At 34.3% G+C, this 17,956-nt stretch overlaps 1 protein-coding gene across 1 annotated transcript in view; it reads left to right on the top strand.

Moving 5' to 3' along the window:
- LOC127724176 (uncharacterized) overlaps positions 1-17,686 on the top strand; it is a 31,029-nt gene extending 13,343 nt beyond the window's left edge. Inside the window, exon 3 of the mRNA XM_052231066.1 lies at positions 11,324-17,686. Coding sequence (XP_052087026.1) covers positions 11,911-16,581 — 4,671 coding nt within the window. The 5' untranslated portion in view covers positions 11,324-11,910 and the 3' untranslated portion in view covers positions 16,582-17,686. The remainder of the gene's footprint in view (positions 1-11,323) is intronic.
- The last annotated feature ends 270 nt before the right edge of the window (positions 17,687-17,956 follow it).

Raw genomic sequence — 17,956 nt, forward strand, 5'->3', positions numbered from 1 at the left:
ATAAATAGCGATATGTTCTGACAACTTACAATGGTTCATTGCAACAAATACACTATCTGTTTAATATAACCCGCAGATCATGGTAATGTTTCGAAACTAATAGACGGTAGTAAATACCTATGGGACAGGTATTTAGAGTGCAAAGTAAGGATATTTACTCTGGAACATGCAAGAAATGGCATCAGTGGTTATCTGATAGCAGCTTTATTTAATTTGATAGTTTAGCACCCTCCATTGGTCACTTAATTGAGTACTTATTGGTAAATCGGCTTATAGCAATTTCAGCAATATTCGATGTTTGTTATAATAAGCTTCTACAGTCGCGGTGATAGAAATTCTATTGTGCTTTGAATAGTCAATTTTCAAAAGAAATTAAATAGACATTAAATAGGCCGTACGGTGACCTATAGTTGTTAACTTCTATGTCATTTGGCCTCTGGTGGAGAGTTGTTTCATTGGCAATTATACCACATCTCCTTATTTTTCATATAAACCCATGTCTTAAGACAATAAAATAGAAAACATTATGTAGCAGACTTTTCGTGGAAAACATTAAAATGTTAATCTGCAGTCTATATATCCAGCCTAAGATAGAAGGGTGTATTACGTTTTATTGTCTGTGCGTCCGACCATTTATCCGTCTACTTTTAGGTGAAAGTTTGCGTTAAGGTTTGCTATGAAGTTGTGGTCACACCAACTTGAACTGATTTAGAACATTCTGAAGTATATGCTGGTTGACCGTGATTTTACTGAAAATTGAAAGAAAACTTGAGCAGGGGTATGGTGTCATCAGAGCAGGGGTATGGTGTCATAAGAGCAGGGGTATGGTGTCATAAGAGCAGGGATATGGTGTCATAAAGACACATATTCTTGTTGTAGCTGTTAAAGATTAAAAATTACAGTCTTTTTGTCCTCGGTGGGATATATCCCGTCTCGTAATTAATGCAAATCCACAGCTAATCATTTCTAAAACAAAAAACAAACTGGGTTAATTTGGGAACATTGGCGCACATTTTCATTATTTGAAAAAAAAAAATACTGACGAATATTAGATTTTGTACTAGTAGTTGTTTTTGTTTGCCCTTATGAAGGTCACCAAAGATATGCATGCACTTGATTGATTTTGATTCGTCTTTGTCCAGTATTTTTGAAAAATGTACTTGCATACATACTTTTTGGTTAGTTTATCCGTGGAAAGTTTTCGTGAATAAAATTAAATTTCGAGTTAGAGACAACACCCCAACGTCAAAAATTAAAGTACTGTTTTTAACCATAGACCAACCAGTGTCTTCACATAATATATACATGTATCAAGCTGTAAGTCTTTCCCATTCTAAAAAATGGAATAAATTATTGAGTACAAAAGCTTAATCAAGAGGAATAGAATTTCTTTATTAATTCATTTTGTAGAAGGTGGTCAGTTTGTCTATGTTTTCGTCATATATTCTTAGGTCATTACCGCTCCAACCTTTTCAAGATAACACTATCTGAAACAAACAAGGAAGAGAGCATATTATTTGTGACAAAATGCCAGTTTTAATACTTTCATCATGTGCACCCACGTGTAATATAGAATTAACTGTGAAGTTAATCATTTATCGACAGCCATCCACTACAACCATTCGTATATAATCAGATGGATCTTTGGCATTATGATGCTTTAGAAATAGTTATTCTCTAAATATATCATAGATTTACAAAATCAAAACATAATTTTTGGATTATATAGTTTTCATCATTGTAAGTATCGTAATTCAGTCTAACTTTTATTCTCATTTCTCCTGCTATTTTTAATAATAATTGTGTTCTACAATATATATTGGTCAAATGCTTATAAACTTATAAAAAGACTCGTTGTAATCTGGAATATTAGTTTAGAATTCTTCTTGGAAGCAGCCTTCCTTGAAATAGTGTTTTGATACTGAAATGATCTGATCTGACCAAATTTTGAATTTAAGAGATACTATTAAAGACTTGTCATCAATACCATATTTCCAAAATGTCAAAATTACACTATTTTGAAATTACACTATTTTGACGGTTCTTTGAGGAGACGGTCTAAGATTTAAATTCAGTTTTAACACATTCGTTTTTACTTTGCCATATATCGTTTTCATGAAATTTTCGTGTTTTTTTTATATTGGACATGTCATACTTTGACTTTTTAAAAACATTTTGAATTTTAACTGATGTGAAGGTTTGTTGTATAAGATATTAGTTGAAATGTGTATATTGATGCTTTGTGCCATTTTATTTTACGCTTCTCTTGGTTTTTTTAGGGGTGGGATGGTAGTATAATTCTTGCTGTAAGAATTAAAATCCGTGTTCAATACAGAAATTAATTTTACCTTCTAGAAGATATGAAAATTTCCCTTGCGGAATGTACGATTTAATGTTTTTTTAAGAATACTTGTGAAATTAAATTAAATGCTTAATAGTCAAAACTATGACTGAATTATCATATGTATGACACCGAGAGATGTTCTCCATCAGGTAAGCGCCAAGTAACAAAGCCAAAAACATCAAACGTTTAAAGCATCAAAGCCCGAAGTGTAAACCTTGTCACCAACAACTTTAGTTTTCAATATATTTTTTGAACTGCAATGTTAACGGCTATACATTGTTTTTTGGATATTTGTTATATCGTTAATATTCATTTTAATAAGTCTATTGTTTTGACATTTTTATAATAAGTCATGTAGGTTTCAGGACATCTCTGATAGGTACTCGCAAAGACCTCTGTAGCAAAGTTTGAAAACAAAAGTTGAACAGACTTTGTACAAACTGAATATAAAAATAAGAAGATGTGGTATGATTGCCAATGAGACAACTCTCCACAAGAGACCAAAAGACACGGAAATTTGAAGCACCCTTTAATCATATATATCTACTTAATATTCTCTTCCATGTGGAAAAAATTAAAACAAATTAAGCTTTGTCAATCAACACGTCACATCACAAGGTGAAGCCAAAGAAATAATGTGCTGTACAACAGAGCAATTTTGTGTTATTGAATCTTTCGATAATTTACTCTCATTTCTGTAATATCAATCATTTGAAGCACCTGTTAATTACATTTAAGTAGCATCATCAATTCAGTTATGGCGGATAAGAGACTTTGCCATATGTTAATAAATATGTCCAAAAGTTGGATCATCGTCAGTGGTTGTCGTTGTTTCTTAGTATTTTAGTCCATTAAGGGATGTGGTTTAGTCCCTGTTGAATTCATAACTTGCTTAGACTCGGAGCGGTTATTAAACTCTATATGTCATTTTCTGTCTCACAGGTTTAATGGTTACTTTTATAAGGGTATATTTCATTCCCCCTTTAGGGAGCTACCATTTGATTTTTATGGGGGGGGGGGGGGGGGGGGGGGGGGGGCTAGGATGAAATTTGACAAAAATAGGCAGGACAGGAGTTTTGAGTAAAAAAAAAGGCAGGATGAGACACTTGCAAAAAAAAAGTCAGGATGACAATTTAGGTAAAAAAAAAGTCAGGATAAACTTTAAAAAAAAAGCAGGACCGAATAGAGTGAAAAATAAAAAGGCAGGACAGAGATTACAACTAAAAAAAAGCAGGACACAATTTGTCATCCTAGCCCCCCCCCCCCCCATAAAAATCAAATGGTAGCTCCCTTATTCATGTTAAAGAGACGCTGATCTGTCGTATTAATACTAAAGATCATATGCTCTTTGTGATTTCGATAAAGTTAAAGAAATCATGTCACAGATCGATAGCACCCAATAATTACATGCTTCGGCATGATTATTTTCATATATATGCATTAGGTGTATTTATTTCACAATTGAAGCAGTCGCAATGCAATGTGACGTGGCGTTATTCAGTATGTGTTCGACGTGTTCACAGGTGCATCTTTGTTTATTGTAAATTTTCATTATAATGAGCGAAAAAACATAAATAGAAAACAGAATGGAATACTCTATCTGCAGGGTACATTTTTTCATTAAAATGAACGCATGTTTGTTTCATGACGAAGTTTTAATTATTGTAGGCGGTTTACAATTTAAAATACTGTCTGGCATGAAAATTGTTTCTTTTAAATTTAGCATTTAAGAATTATTTTTAGAAACAAACGAGAAGTTAATATGGCAATTGTGGAAATTAATTTATTTTATATTATCTGTTTTGTTCGATCATTATTAAAACATACGTCTCAGGTGGATAGTTGTCTCGTTCGCAATCAGACGACATCTTTTTATTTTATATAGTAAAGTATATCTGATCCAAAAGCAAAACATTTAACTCAAGTTACATTTTAAAATTCTATCCTTACTCAAAAGGTAAATTTTAGCCTTTTTTTAGAAATTAGAAATTCTCCGAGTAAAAAGCTTTCTTTAGTTATTTTGAATTTATTCACAATTTTTGTTGGGTTCGTGTTGCTCAGTCTTTGGTTTTCTGTATATTGTGTTTTAAATGTATTTGTCTTTTGGTCGTTTTTCGTTTTGTTACCATGGCATTGTCATTTTTTTTTTTCGACTAATGAATTTGAACTACTCTTTGGTACCTTTCGCCTCTATTATACCAGGTCTCAGTTCGACTTGGAACATGCTACACCTAATCGTTTGTCTATCATTTATGATTCCACAGTTGAATTCCGGGATTTGGACTCATTTCTTGGGAAGAATCACATTAAAATTGACCAAAGCAAATTGATTGTATCCTCCCTAATCCAATTAAAAAAATCTGGACCCGCGCTTTCTATCAATGACAAAGTCATAGACATCTAAATGTCTACTTTCAATTAGATTATGTAGGTTTGGCTGCTGTCTCATTGATGTTTATTTCTCAACTTATTTTATCATTATAACAATGTTACATACATTTGGCAACATCTATATTAAATATGTCTGAAACGTCCACCCATTTGGCGTATACTCTCTATGATCCTAGACATTTTTGGCATTGTATACATGGTTAAAGAACCAGAGCCAAATATATTAGTTATAAAATGTTCATTATAAGTTACTTCATAAAGCAACGGTCATCTACATGTAGCAGTCAGTGTTTTAACACCAACATGAACATTAACAATAGAAAGAAGAGGATTAAGATGGGTCCGTCTGAAGAGGAAAACATGTCGAATGCTCCATTTTTCAAAATCCTTTATCCACCATCTATAATAAATTGTACTCAACCTATATTTCAAACTACCGTTAGCCATTAAAAACAATAGAGTGTTTTGTTTTATTCCCATTTTCAAATATTTCAAATACCAGCTGGGGATATAATTTGTTTTTACACTCTTGCATTTTGACCATCGGTACCCCGTTGTATCGAAGAAATTATTTAAGAATCATGCACCCAGTCCATAATGTGGAATATAAAGGTAGAAACAATTCAAAATGAATGGTAGAAATGGTTATTATGGACAAGTGGTCACATTCATCGGAGGGTTAGGCGCCCGCAATGATGTTTAACCCCGCCACATTCTAAATGTGTCTGTTCCAATTCAGAAGCCTGTAATTGAGTGGTTGTCGTTTGTTGTTGTTTATCATATTTGTTCTCCGTTTATTGTATTGTACAGTTTGTTATTGTGTCTCGCTGTAGGACTGCTGTCCCAGGTTAGGAGAGGGTTGGGCGCCCGCAAACAATCAAACATGTTTAACCCCTCAACATTCTGTATATGCCTGTCCCAAGTCAGGAGCCTGTAAGTCGGTGCTTGTTGTTTGTTGCTGTACATCATATTTGTTTTTGTTTTGTACATAAATCAGGCTGTTAGTTTTCTCGTTTTGATTGATTTACATTTGTTATTTCGGGGCATTTTATTGCTTGCAATACGGTATGGATTTTGCTCACGATTGAAGGCCTTGCGGTGACCTATATTTGCTAACTTCTATGTCGTTTGGTCTGGCAGAGAGTTGTCTAATTGGCAATCATACCACATCTTCTTATTTTTTATACAGGTGGTTGGTGTAGATTGCTGCTGATGTCATTAGTGGAACATAACGATTGAAATTTTATGATAACCTGTTACGTGTACACCTGGTGTTGGGTTTTGTCAGTGCTTTTAAATCTCAAGTATTAGACCGCTTTATAGTTTCTTCTTTCCCCTTTTGCTGAACTTTTGATATACTCTGAAGCAAAATGTTTTTTTTTCATCCTTGCTCAAGTGGTACCACAGCTTGGGATATAAGGCTTTGAATTTTAGATTCACATTAATAATTTGTACTTTTCTCGTTATTGTGATTTGAACAGCAAAACATATGAAATCTGTAATATTCGTTGTCTATCATTATACAATTATATCTGGCAAATCAATTACTTTAAGAACATGCTAATCAATTTGAAAGTGATTCCCTATCTGTAATTACGCTGTTTAATGCAATAAAACAATGACAGTTAAACGAGGAAATAATGATCAGCAGATTATGTTGTGCTTATTGCCATAGCAACAACAACCTGCAATTTGTAGAATTGAACCCTATCGAGTGTTGTCTTTTGTGTTAAATCAAGCTTTTCGTGATTTCCACTCTTCATACAAAATTTGTTGATGAAGCAATTTTTTTCATTGATCGGGAAGTTTTGAAAAAATATTAGCCAAAGTCATGTCAAGTTCAGGATAAGTTAACTCGCTCTAATCTTGTAAATTCCAGTGTAATGAAGCTCTCACGCGGAGAAAGATGTTACAAATTATCTTGTTCACTCCCACGCTTGAATAATAAAACGTATCAAATGCATGTAAGTTTTTTTTATCAGCAAAATACATCGACAAGAAGCAGTGTTTGCGAAAAGGCCGAATACGTTATATTTTTTTTACTTCCGCTGATAATCATGATGTTGTCATGCAAAACATTATTTTATATTTTTCTCTCGGAGTAAATAATCTCCTGTTTGTGCTTTTTTTTACCTCCATTGAGGAGAATTAACTTCATGTCACTCTTTTTTTTTCTTTTTTTTTTTATGGCATATACATTTATTTTCTTAAGTATTAAAATAGAGAATGGAAATGGGGAATGTGTCAAAGAGACAACAACCCGACCAAAGAGTAAAAACAACAGCCGAAGGTCACCAATGGGTCTTCAACACAGCGAGAAAATCCCTCACCCAGAGGCGGACTTCAGCTGGCCCCTTAACAAAAATGTGTACTAGTTCAGTAAAAATGGACGTCATACTAAACTCCTAAATATATAAATGAACTAAAATTAAAAAAAAACATACAAGACCAACAAAGGCCAGATGCTCCTGACTTGGGACAGGCGCAAACATGTGGTGGGGTTAAACATGTTAGTGAGATCTCAACCCTTGTTTTTTTTGTAGTATTTAGCGCAGTATACATGTAGCTCCCCTTCCAGGTCCAACTTTGTTACATTGTCAAACCATAAATCGTTTATTTGATATATGTTGAATCAGTATAATTCTCGGGGAGCCACTTCCTATATACAAGGTGATAGGACGTGTCGCTGGAATAGGTCACATTTTCCAGCTTAAAATATGTGAATAGGTGGGGAGAACTATCAGAAATATATAATAAGGTCAATAAAGTTCCCATTACTTGTTATATAAAAAGCCCTGTAATTTTTTTCACAGCCGAAAGTCATCTTACTTGTGTTCCCGGCTGTGTTTTTATCCACAATTTTTTTCCTCTTTTAACACTTTGGTATTCCACTTTTCCAACATATCACACGAAACCCAACCAATATGGGAAAAGGTCACACACATTTTTACCTACGCAATATATGAAAAGGTATACATTTTTAAAATGTAAATTATGTGAAAAGGGTGGGGTAACAGAACCCCAGCGGCACCCCTATCAATGAAGTAATGAAGTGGCCCGCGAGGTATCGTTACGGATTTCGTAACAAACTGCTCCAGTTTCAGATACAAATAGACTTTTGTACATTAAGGAAGTTATATCGCATAGCAATTCTCTTTCAAAGAAGTAGTTTCATTTCTTTTCCAGACATTTTGAAACAAATAAATTGATGTCTGAAAAAAACCCATCAAAGATTAAATAGACACAGAGAGAAAGATATTATCTGGTGATTTTGTAAACTGAATTTTAATGTTATTACGTTTATCAATAGTCTGAGTTGCATTCGTTATGAATGTATGCTAAAGTAATTTAAAAAATCTGAATTAATTAGTAAAAAAGAGTCGACCCCAGCATCATTCGTTACGAGTACGATCATTAAGAGACAAAGCGAGGCTAAAGTTCCGCCCTTCCCAACTCTCCAGATATTTCCCGTATAAGTTAAAAGAGGGATGAAGTGCCACATCTTTTCACTGTCATTTTGAAACAAATAATGGCTAAAATAGATACAAGATGCAGATTATATCTTGTGCATTCGTGTTGATTGAAATTTTATTAAATTTCCCGAAGAAGTTTAAAATTCGTTCCACTTCTATGCCCAGTCTGAATCCTTTTCACATCATATCCAGGTATCTCATTCATTTTTTTGCTACTTGGGTAAAGAACAACCAACACTCTTTGTTATCCTTCAATCAACCATAGATTTATGACGTTTTGGTTGTTTTATTTTTTACCGATAAACAGAATTTTTTTTCTAAAAATTATCAGATTAAACCAAAAAATAAAAAATAAAAAATCGATATGTTGTTGCCAAACCATTTCTATTTAAAGAATGAGAAATGATAATAGGGTCAATGACTTCGATGTGTGCATTCATCATTTAAACCGTAGTTATGGTTGAATATCCCCAACAAGAATGTGTCCATAGTACACGGATGCCCCGCTCGCACTATCATTTACTATGTGCAGTGGACATTGAAATTGGGATCAAAACTCTAATTTGGCATTAAAATTAGAAAGATCATATCATAGGGAACATTTGTACTAAGTTTCAAGTTGATTGGACTTCAACTTCATCAAAAACTACCTTGACCAAAAACTTCAACCTGAAGCGGGACAGACGGACGAACGGACGCACAGACCGAAAAACATAATGCCCCTCTACTATCGTAGGTGGGGCATAAAAACGAAAATTAGCTCCGCAAGTACTCAAGTGTTTATATATCATTGACTTTCATTATTTTCTGTTTGAGCGTTCCTGATAATGATAAGCCAAAAAAAGCTAATCGGACGCACCAAATTCATAAAACGTGAACTGCGTTGAAGACCCATTGGTGGCCTTCGGTTGTTGTCTGCTCTTTGGTCGGGTTGTTGTCTCTTTGACATATTCTCCATTTCCATTCTCAGTTTTATTAAAAATGAAAATAAATAAATTTGAAGAAATCCAAACTATGTCAATTATAGTATAAAAATATGAAAATGAAAAGAGTGTCTTAAAACATTTTCACCACAGACTTATATATTAACCTAAATGTTGATGAAACCGACAACGGTTTCGCCTTCGAAGGCGAGATTTCACGATCATAAATTCTACTGGTGACCCTATGATTATAATACATCAACTAAACGGTAAATCAAGCAACAATAAACAGTTTTTTGGGGAGTGGGGGAATTTTTTAAAAGATATTTTTTTGATTTTGTTTTAGCTGAATTTGTACGAAAATCTTTCCAAAAATCTGTGATATCATCTGTAACTTGACATGAAAGTATTATGTTTAAACACTTAATTTAAAAAAGATAAGGCTATAATTATGAAATCTACGCAACTTGTTAAAATGTTCAACCTCGCATGCAGTACAGAGATAATTAAAAACTCAGCATAGTTTTTATTTTTATTTCTTCAGAAATAATTCAACGTATAGTTTTAGAAACTTATGATAATATATTTTGTAATCACGTTTAAATATCTTTATAGTGTTAGTTCGGAGTAAAATAAAATCAACAATTTTTTTGATAGTTAAAGTACATGTACTCATGGATACTAACGTGATACCAAAGAAAGATTAGAAGTTCAATTACGGGTTATGCATTACATTATCGGACATATTTTCAAATATCTCGAGTATAAGTGTGGTAAAAAAAATACCGTACTCCAAGGAAATTTCAAAACGGAAAGTCCCTTAACAAATGGCAAAATCAAAAGCTGAAACACATCAAAGGAATGGAAATCAACTGTCATGTTCCTGACTTGGTACATAAAACAGCACAAAAGTAATCTGACATTTTTACTCGTATCAAATAAAGTCAGCCTTTCTAGACCGTGCGTTTTTCTTTGTTGTTTGCCTTAATGTGTATGAGGCGCCGTTTTACTATTTATTACCTATTTTCTGATATCAAAAAATGATTTTCTGATATCAAAAATTCTATTTTTTGATATCAGAAAATCGATTTCTTGATATCAAGAAATAAAGAATATTTTCTGATATCAAGAAATCGAATTCTTGATATCAAGAAATATTTCCTGATATCAAAAAATCATTTTTTGATATCAGGAATTCAATTTTTTGATATCAAGAAATATTTTTTGATATCAGAAAATAAGGAATAAATAGTAAAACGGCGCCTCATAAAAGTGTGCCTATTTCTTCTCGGAGGAGTCGGGTTGTTGTGGTTTGATGTACTGCCCAATAATTTTGATAATTCCTAATATCTTCTACATGTTATATATTCACAAATCATTACATGTAAAATAAAGTTCTGTTGTATCTATTCGTCAATTGCACAGTGCAAATTTATGGTAGTTTCAATATGACAGACATTAAATCTGGATTTAACGCACAAAAGCAAAAGGTCAAACGTGAACCATTGAAAATATCCGTCCCCTTTTAATTTGTTAGTGATCAAGAGTTCAGTTTTAAGGCAACACGCACTCTCTGTTCGTGGAAATAATGCGTACACGAAAAAAAAAACAATTATAAAACAATATCGTTATGATTTTCCCAATAAGAAAGACTGTCATTTTTATTTGCATAATGAATAAAAGGATATGTGGCTATACGTCAATAAGACAGCAAACCAACGACAAATATTACTAAAATATATCTGGACGGCAGCATACGGTCACCTAACAATGAACAGGTTTTCATACAATATACCAAGCTTTAGAAAGTTGTAAATAAATAAAAAAAAACTATCAACGATCTGCATTCAACACAAAATTCTTCAAATGGCAAAATATAAAGATATGATTTTGGACAGGCATATGAATAAGTGGCGGATTTAAAAAACTCTCCCTTTTGATATCGGCGTTTAGAGACCATAATAATTGTAAACCAGATTTCCACAAAGGAAACATAATTATAATGACAAATTGTTCGTTTAAACTTAAATTCGCACCAGAAATATGAGAAATGACAAAAACCGTGTAACTTCTAGAAAGCAGGTGATATTGGAAGAAAAGAGTATTGAAAAAAATATCTATCTTATTCTCAGACTAGTATTCTCTTATTTCGGTAAATATGTTATCAATTTTTTTATTTTGTCTGATTTCAGATTTATTATCTTAGAAGAAGTTATAGATTGTTACAGATTTCCGCTCATCGCACGCCAAATTTATATAACAAGGATCACTTCAAAATAAATTAAAGAGATAAAATTTCTTCAGAACATTGAACATACGGGTGATAGGAATCACGAAAAACATAAGGAAGGCGACTTATCAAACAGCGAACTCCAATCAGAGCAAATGAAAAGTCATAAGTCATGTAGATTTCTTCGTTTACTCTAAAGATATTTGTAATGATAAAAAATTTCTTTATATAATCAGGAATCAAAATAAAGAACAAGAATACCTGCTGTGACTATGACGTCAAAATAAATAATCATGCACCACTTGGATTATATTGGGGATTTTGGATAATCTTCTGCATTCGATAGTGCTAGTCCCAGAATTCAATAGCAGCAACAATTCGTTGTTACAGATTATACACATACTTGTTTTAAAACATACGTTTTCAATCCGTAAATTTATATTACAGTGTTGGCAACATACGCCGTTGTTATCATTTAACAGGTTTTGTTTAAAACGTGTGTTGTTAAAGCCTACATTTTCATATCGTACAAATTACAGCAATCTAACCATGGCGAAAAATCATAAGCTTATGAAAGAAATATCTGACCAATTTCTATCCTGCAAAATTTGTTTGGAACCATTTAAAAATCCCAAAACTTTGTCATGTCTTCATACATTTTGCTTTGACTGCCTACAGCAACATTTAGATGCAGAAAGTTCCCGATCTCGTTTTGCTATTTATAATCGTAACATAACATGCCCTCTTTGTAGAAAAAAGACAGAGCTCCCGTCTGGAAGTATACGACGTCTTCCGGATAACTTTCTTCTTTCGAATCTTACAGAAATAATAGATCGACGACGACCGTCGACAGTACCACCATGCGAAATATGTCCATCCGGTAATCGAGGCAATAACGCATCATCAAAATGTCTTGACTGTTCAAAACTGCTATGTAAAAGTTGTGTAAAACTTCATTCAACTACTAAGGTCACTCACGATCATACTTTAATTGACATTGAAGGTCAAAAAGATATTGAATGTAAAGAACATCCAGAGGAAATAGTCCGATTTTATTGTGACCCTTGTGACACGTGTATATGTGTCGTCTGCACATTTCAAGAACACAGAGACCACGAAATTTGTTCTTTCACAGATGGATATTCACGATATAAAAATTCTATGGAAACTTTGTTGGACAAATGTAAAAAGCGTCTGGATGATGTTTCAGAACGAATCGGAATGATAGATAAATGCGAAAAGACAATAAAAGAAACGCGCGAGAATATACGAGACTTAGCGATTAGTTACATACAACAAGTAAGACAAACAGAAAAAGAATTGCTGAAAAAAGTTGAATCATTCTTCAGTGAAGATGCTATTAATTTTGTGAACAATAGGGAATGGCTACAGGAAAATGCAGACGGACTACAAAGTGCATGTAACCTGGCGGAAATTGTAATGGCTGATAGAGGAGTCGAAATGCTTCTTCTTAAGAAAGAAATGGAAGAGAAGTTGACTTCATTGTTGGATCCAGGATTACCTGTCGTGCCTCCAGACTTTCAGCCACAAATGATAAGATTTGTTCCAGGTTCCGTGTCATTTGGAACATTGAATGTCAATAATAATAATTCTGAAGAAAACTTGTCTGATTCCTGTCGAACGGCAGAACTTGTCACATCAGAAACGCAAACGGACCAATCAGAGACTATTGACTGTGACTTTGTGAAACAAAACCAAAAGGAATCTAAACATTTATCAACCCAAACAACATTTACAAAGTCTGCACAGAAAGAAGTTAACACAGAACCCCTTACGTTCCGTGATAAATTTACAGGAACAAATCCTCAACTTTCTAATGGATATCAGGACCAGAATACAAATAAGGTTAAAATGGTCGATAGTTCATTACAAGTTGTAACCGATGCAGGATCCCAAAGTTCTGGAATATGTGTCAGTTGCTGCGAAGAACTAAAAGACAAACCAACTCCCGTTGAATTTGGAGAGGCACCAAAAATCCAAGAAATTATTCTTATGAACAGCTTAGATAAAAGTGGCAAAGAATGGAGGCGAATGCGTAGAAGTATGATTAGAAGCCGACGGGTTCAAACTGACATATCTTTGTCAAATGAAAATATTGCCATTAGTCATGGATTTACAACCAATGTTGCTCCTGTTTCACGAAGCTTCTCCTGTGATGATGTTATTGACGAAAAAATAGTCAGGTCAATTGGTCTTGATCCTATTACCATTGAAACACCCAAATCTACGGTCGCAGAGCCACCTCGTAAGCGCATGCGTCATAAAACGACAATGACCACTTGTGAAATGAAACCAGTTGTCCCAACTAGTGAAAAATGTACATTGACAGCTCCGCCAGCTGTACGAACTTTTTCTTCTCAAACTGTGATTGAAACATCATCAATTCTTACACAAACGCCAATAGTACACAGATCAAGCAAAATTGCAGGAACAGACTATACAGGACAAACTGACCAATCAACAACAACTCCTCAAATAACACTCGTGGACAACGAGACCACCATGCCATTAGTTACTCAAAATACAACAGGAACGTGGACTGAGGTTTTACAGACTTCAGAACGTGCAGTCTGTACTGAAGGTTGTGAAACCAAAGAAATTGGAACTGGCATGAGTCATCCAATAAACTGTGACCAAGGCGTGCAGATCGTACCGGATCAATGTGATAAAAATATAAACACAGGACCAGTTGATGTCAGAAACCAGAAATCTCAAACTGAGGCAATGGAAGATGCATCAGAAAATCGAAAAAGTTGGCATGGGGGTGCCAGTTTCTTTTCAAAATTATTCAAGGGGAAAGGGTCGGGATCAAATACAAGTCTTTCGTCTACCTCATCTTTACAAGTAAGCATGGTCGACTCTTCCACAGAGACTAATGAACTAGTTCTCTGTGATAAAGAAACGGGTACACCAGTCCCTGTTTCAATGGACCAATGGACCGAAACTCCAAAACCTGTAATGATAAATACGGGTATATCTCCGCCAAGACCTTTATACGTAGATTCCTGTGTCGAAACAAATCACATTACATCTATGGACCAAGCAACATATACAGAAGTTGTGCACCATAAAGATGTAGGGGTTGACACTGTCATTATTGTACACGACAACGAAACATTAACAGATAAAATAAGATGTCAGGATGCACAAACAACAGTTGACATTGTTTTCGAAACTAATGAAACGAACACGGAAAACAAAATATTGATGGACGCATCTGTTTCGACTGTGGACGACTGGGTTCGGCTTTGTAAACCAGATTCGTACGATGTTTGGACGGCCACACCATCACCCGATATACTGAATACAGGGACCAATACAAGTTATGTTTCGACGGCGGAAAACGCAACAAGTATAAGTCCACACGAACTGGTCAATAGCGTTGAACGTTCAACCACACCTATCAACGTTGATAAACGAGACTTTGGAACAATGGCCCTGTCATTTGGCCATTCGTCATCTTCTGTTTCGGATGAAATGACACAAACATTTACAGTTGCTCTTTATGATAAATCTGTATCTACTTCCAAGGAATATATACCTGACCACGAAAGAAAAATCGAGAGCTGTGAAATGTCGACGTCTACTGAATCCTTACCATATATTGGACTTTTGAGTGAACTTGAAGGAGACGAATTATATTTGATACCAGAATCTGCATTTGGAAAGAGATCATCGATTGATTCTTTAACATTATTTGAAAACGACGTCGAAATGGTGGATGATTGTACTTCGATGGAAGATCTTGTTCAGGAAGAAATATCAACACAAACATTAGTATCTTCAGGTATATTAGACCATATTCTGTTTTCGGATGATGACAAATTCAAAATGACAAGGGAAGAAAAGGGGGATAACCTCGTCGATGTTGGGATAAACACCTTACCAAAACTTACATTTGAAAAGGAAACGTCGACTCCTCTCCGCCATTTGTTTTCTAAAGGTACAATGACATTTTACATATCGAAAACGGACAAATCAACAAGTACTTTTAGCAGTACACGTCAGATTGCTGAGTCCGTATTTAACCAAAGACCAATGCCCGATAAGGCTAATAAAGAGACAATGACGATTCACCAAGATCTGAAAGATGCATCAACGGCTACAGAAAGCGTTGTAACTGGTGGCAAAATGGCCGAATGTATATCTAGATTAAAAAATGTTTCAGACCGTCTACAAAGTCCCACAAATAAAACAGCTCCAGATGCTCCTTGGACGAGAAATTCAAGCGATAATATTGTTGACCTGAAGAACAACGAAGATATACGGAAAAAACAAGTCATGGACCTGGCTAAAGATACTTCAACTAAATCAAAATTAAAAGGAAAGGAAAAACAATCAAGTAGAAAAACACAACCTATTACATCATTGAAGGGAAAATTAGCTCCACCGGATCCTAGCCCAGAAGACTTAAAGTCAAAAAGTCTACCACGGCAGGCATCAGCAACAGTAAAAATGGGGAGTCAAAGTAGTGCTTCAACTCGTAAAACTATGCCAAGGTTTAATTCAGCACCTGGTAGAATTGCAACCGTTCCTAACCAACAAGCCACAAAGAAAAATACTTCCGCACAACATAATTTAACGCCGAGTAGCAAACTTCCCGTTAAGGATAATCAGGATCGTCCCAAAACACCAGTTGGGACACGTAAAGGGAAATCGTCTTTGCCAGCAATTACCGAATCCCGAGCATCGTCGGCTAGCTCCGATGCAGATTCGTATGTTTCCGCTGTTTCCGAACAGTCGTCTGATGTACTTGACTTGTCCTCATTAAGAATTCCTAGTCCTCCTACGGTTTCAAATCGAGCATCTTCAAAATCTCCCGTTCCAAGGCGAAAAGTCAAAACATCTGAAGATAAAAAAGCGCAAAGCAATGTTGGTTTTATGCAAAAACTGTTTTCAAAGAAGAAAAAGCAAGAAGAAGAAAAGACTCCACCCTCACCTAAAAGACAACATAAAAAGTTTACTCTGCCCCCGCCGCAAATCCCAGAACCTGTCAAGCCTCCTAAACCACCAAAATCGAAGGCATTTGTTTATATGCGACAGCGAATTTTCTCAATAGAACATGACAACGAAAAACCGCCAAGAAGAGGATCAAAAGAGGACCCATCTGATGGGAGACCTGTTTCATCAGATAGCTCCTCGTCACAAGTAAGCGCCACCATAGACGATCGTCCACCATCAACATACGACAACCTATGATTTATAACAATACCGCTGTTGATACTCTGGTTTTCGATACTTTCATGAACAAGTAACCAGTTAGCATTCATCGTTGACTTGCTTAAGATATATCGGTGAAGATATTATGCAGAGAAATAAAAAAAAGAATTGATTACTTGGTAATGAAAAGTATTTTTTTCGTTTTACCGGAATATCATATATGAACCGCCGGTGAATACTTATTTATTCTTGGACGCAAAACAACCATTTGCAACACAGAACATAGCCATTAGGAAACATTCGTTTACTTAATAAAATTTGTTGGTTCAAAATAATTGAAGATGAAAACGTGAGGAAGTTTCCCAAACCGGACTAACCCAAAAATATTTTTGAATATCTATATGCACATAACATAGTTTCTGAATTTACAAATATAAGCACATGTAGATAAATTATATTATACATTACCATAACTTTGTAAATGATCGGTTTCATTGTAGTTTCTTTTTATTAGTGTGCTTTTGCTTCAATTGCAACTTTTATAAATATCTTGTTGGAGTCAAAAACCTGTGCTTCATGCTCAAAACGCAATTCAGCACACACTTTATAATTAGCAGAAGGAATTCAATACTAGTAACTAGGTGATAATAAGAAACTACCTTGAAATAGGTCATATTTATAGTAACTGTGATAACATTGACTCATCATATTTATATTATTCATAATGTGTCATAAAACGGATTGTTTCTATTCTCGTGTTGATGAACATGCACTTAAGGGGTTCGATACAGGGGATTCGTGAATTAGTCAATGCCTATCGCTCATTTTTACGTTTAGCATTGTTTTTATTGATTGGAATTGAACCAAAATATCAAGTAGGATATTATTAAAACACTTTTCGACAAACACATTGGGGTTACAAATAGTAGTTATCTAATCTTTCTAGCATTAAATCGTGCTATTTTTACAGTACTACACAAATCACTATTTTGAAAGGTTTATTGTATCACTTTATTTTATAGTTATTATTTTTTCATGTTTACGCAATGTATTTTATAAATAAACATAAACATGATAAAAACATATCATATAGTATAAAATCAATAATAAAAAAAATAGATATTAAAATCAAAGAGATAGTATATATTTCGGATTGTCTTTCTTTATTTTCTGGTTACATTAACAATTATCAATATGACAATCTAGATGTCTTGATGAATGTTAAAGTTTACATCTTTCCTGAATTTTCAATTTCATGACATGCGATATTATTGTTAGTATACTAAGATTCTATTTTTAGGGGAACGCTGATATTCTGGCCTTGAAACTTTGTAATATAAAATAAGAAGATGCGGTATGATTGCCAATGAGACATCTTTCCATCAGAGACCAAATGACGTAGAAGTTATAGCAA

Source organism: Mytilus californianus, unplaced genomic scaffold, assembly GCF_021869535.1.
Source record: "Mytilus californianus isolate M0D057914Y unplaced genomic scaffold, xbMytCali1.0.p SCAF_14, whole genome shotgun sequence".
In the NCBI taxonomy this organism is placed as follows: domain Eukaryota; kingdom Metazoa; phylum Mollusca; class Bivalvia; order Mytilida; family Mytilidae; genus Mytilus; species Mytilus californianus.